The sequence below is a fragment of the Zalophus californianus genome, chromosome 6 (genome assembly GCF_009762305.2).
Source record: "Zalophus californianus isolate mZalCal1 chromosome 6, mZalCal1.pri.v2, whole genome shotgun sequence".
Taxonomy (NCBI): Eukaryota; Metazoa; Chordata; class Mammalia; order Carnivora; family Otariidae; genus Zalophus; species Zalophus californianus.
Genome location: NC_045600.1, coordinates 74,784,049 through 74,787,333, shown reverse-complemented (window position 1 = coordinate 74,787,333; position 3,285 = coordinate 74,784,049). Strand labels below are relative to the sequence as shown.

General features: G+C 37.2%; 1 protein-coding gene across 1 annotated transcript; it reads left to right on the top strand.

The window, feature by feature from the left end:
- Positions 1-1,317: 1,317 nt before the first annotated feature.
- LOC113909230 (olfactory receptor 4K13) lies at positions 1,318-2,259 on the top strand. The gene has a single exon (XM_027570333.2). The coding sequence runs from the start codon at positions 1,321-1,323 to the stop codon at positions 2,257-2,259; it is 939 nt and encodes a 312-aa protein (XP_027426134.2). The 5' UTR covers positions 1,318-1,320.
- The last annotated feature ends 1,026 nt before the right edge of the window (positions 2,260-3,285 follow it).

The window sequence follows — 3,285 nt, the reverse complement described above, 5'->3', positions numbered from 1 at the left end:
TGGCATAAATTTAGATGACTGTACTGAAAGAACTATTTCTTTATCCACATAAATCAGTTACTTCAAGCCACCTCATTTTGTCATTTTGAAGCTTGTGATAATGATATGTGCACAAGCCAACCAACAATCCTCTTTATAGCAACAAACAAGTGAGTGAATGAATGAATGAATACAAACTGAAAATGAAATAAATTCAGTTCCATTTGGCTGTGGACTTTCTGCATCCATGGTATTTCTTGCTTAAAATCCTAGAAGAGACATTTGATGTGAATGATGTTAAATGTTGACTGAATAATTTATACAGGGTTAATATATATAATAATATATGGCATACACGTAATTACATGGTTTCACTCTTACAAAGTGTGCAATGACCATCATTGATACTAGCATGAGCTCTGAGGGTTTCATGCAAGAATGGAATAGGGAGGAGAAGGGGTACATTTCTAAGGGCCTAAAAGCTTACAAATAAGACTTTATTTAAAGTTTTAATTAATAGGTCTTTACCAGAACCTCTTTCAAAATATGGGTCTTTAGAATTCTTGCTATATTTTCTACATTTATCATTTCCAGGATAAGAAGCTCAATACTATGGACTCTGAGAAACAAACTGAGGGTTCTAGAGGGGAGGGGCCTGGGAGGATGGGTTAGCCTGGTGATGGGTATTAAAGAGGGCACGTAATGCAAGGAGCACTGGGTGTTATATGCAAACAATCAAAAACTAATGATGTAATGTATGGTGATTAACATAACATAATAAAAAAAACTAATGATGTACTATGTGTTGGCTAACTGAACATAATAAAAAATTTAAAAAAGAAAAAGAAACTCAATATTATTCTATGAATGTAGAACCTATCACCATCATTATCATCTTTATGAACTTCTTTATAGCACAAAGATGCATTCAATATTATGTAATCTGATTGTTTTTATTTTATTTTACTGAGGAGGAAACTTAACCCTGGAAAGGAGATACTTGTCCTATGTTGCCCCCAATGAGTAGCTCAGCTAGGTGTTGTATTGAGGTCTTTGGATTCCAAGTTCACAATACAATGATGATTTCATGTGCTGTTTTTATTTTTGTCTTTCAGAAATGTATATTCTGAATTCTCCTTGCTATTTGGTACACTTCTCTGGAACATTTCAGAAATCAATGACTAACAAAATCACCCCCCAAAAGTGGGAGGTGCTTTAAAGTTCAGGTACCCAGTCTAAGTAGCAAAATTAGACACCAGCGTGAACCATCCTTTCTGTAACCACAACTTGTCTGCCCACAACTGTCATTCATTTTGATTATGATAGGATAAAGTTGACAACATGGAAAGCGCAAACCATTCGGTGGTGTCTGAGTTCATTCTGCTGGGACTTTCCAAATCTCAGACTCTTCAGATTCTATTCTTCCTAGGATTCTCTGTAGTCTATGCTGGGATTGTGTTAGGAAACCTCCTCATCTTGGTCACCGTGATCTTTGACTCACGCCTTCACACACCAATGTATTTTCTGCTTATCAATCTCTCTTGTATTGATATGAGCTTGGCTTCTTTTACTACCCCTAAGATGATTGTGGATTTCCTCCGAAAACAGAAGACCATCTCTTGGTGGGGATGTTATTCTCAGATGTTCTTTATCCACCTCCTAGGTGGGAGTGAGATGATGTTGCTTGTAGCCATGGCAATAGACAGGTATGTTGCCATATGCAAACCCCTCCATTACATGACCATCATGAGTCCACGAGTCCTCATTTGGCTGCTGTTATCCTCCTATACAGTTGGATTTGTGCACTCATCTAGTCAGATGGCTTTCATGTTGAATTTGCCCTTCTGTGGTCCCAATGTGGTGGACAGCTTTTTCTGTGACCTTCCCCTTGTGATCAAACTTGCCTGCAAGGACACCTACCTGCTACAATTGCTGGTCATTGCTGACAGTGGCCTTCTGTCCCTGGTCTGCTTCCTCCTCTTGCTTGTCTCCTACATGGTCATCATATACTCAGTCAGGCACCGTGCTGCCAGTGGTTTTGCCAAGGCCTTCTCCACTCTGTCAGCACACATCACAGTTGTGACTCTGTCCTTTGCCCCATGTGTCTTTATCTATGTATGGCCCTTCAGCAGATACTCTGTCGATAAAATTCTCTCTGTGTTTTATACAATGTTCACTCCTCTCTTAAATCCTATTATTTATACATTAAGGAATCAAGAAGTAAAAGCAGCCATGAAGAAGATAAGGACTCAACATACAAATTCAAAACAGACTTTGTAGATGGTGCTTCTGAAGAAATAACCTCTTGTGTGGACATTTTAAGGAATTAACTTTTAAGCTATTTCAAGTTCTGTAAAAGGAACCAATAGGTGTAACTGTTAAAGAGGAAACCCCTTTTCTTGTCACTGTCAGTGGTTAAACACATGACATGTACAGTCTGGAGGACATGCATTTAAATCTTCTCTCACTAGTTCTTCTCATGCAAATTTGAAAATATGAATAAATTCTCTTTACTTAGTTTATCTACAAAACTTCTTTATATGTTTCTTCTATTATTTTGGCATGTTTTTAATCTTTACAATTATTACTACTTCTATTATGCTTTTAGTTATTACTGCTGCTATTATAGTTGTAGCTATTATTGGGAATCTATATGTAGAAAATGCACACAGATGATGCCTCACATAGGCCATTTAGCTGAGTGGTTAAACTGGTGCTAGAAGAGTACATTTAGTAGGTAATTCCTAGTTAATGTGTATTAACTTTTAGTTACTTAGTTACCCCAGATACAGCACCTCCAACCATGCTTCACATATTTTGTGAGTCTGCAATGAGGCAGAAGATATATCCTTGGTTTCGGGAAGTTTACAGCCCATTGATGGAGAGAGTGCACTAAATTTGCAATCATGTTGTGGCATGGACAGCACTACATTACATGGTTGCAAGTCCAATGCAACTTTATCAGTAATAACACAATATTTGTCTCTTTCTTTTTTCTGAGTCCACTGATAAATTGATTCAGAGCCTATAGGGAAGAAGGGGTGACTGGTACTCCTGAAAAGTCTACATTCAATCCCTAGTACCAGTATCAAACTTTTTTTTTCATTTTTAAAAATACAGTTTACAAGTAGGAAAAAAAATCATTCTCTTTAGTGTACAATACTGTGAATCTTGACAAATGCAGAGTCGTGTAACCATAACAGTGAGAATATAGGAGAATTTCATCAACCATCAGATTCTCCTCTGCTTCTTTATGTTCCACCCTTCTGTCTTGTGTTCTGGCTCTGATAATAGTGATCTGTTTTT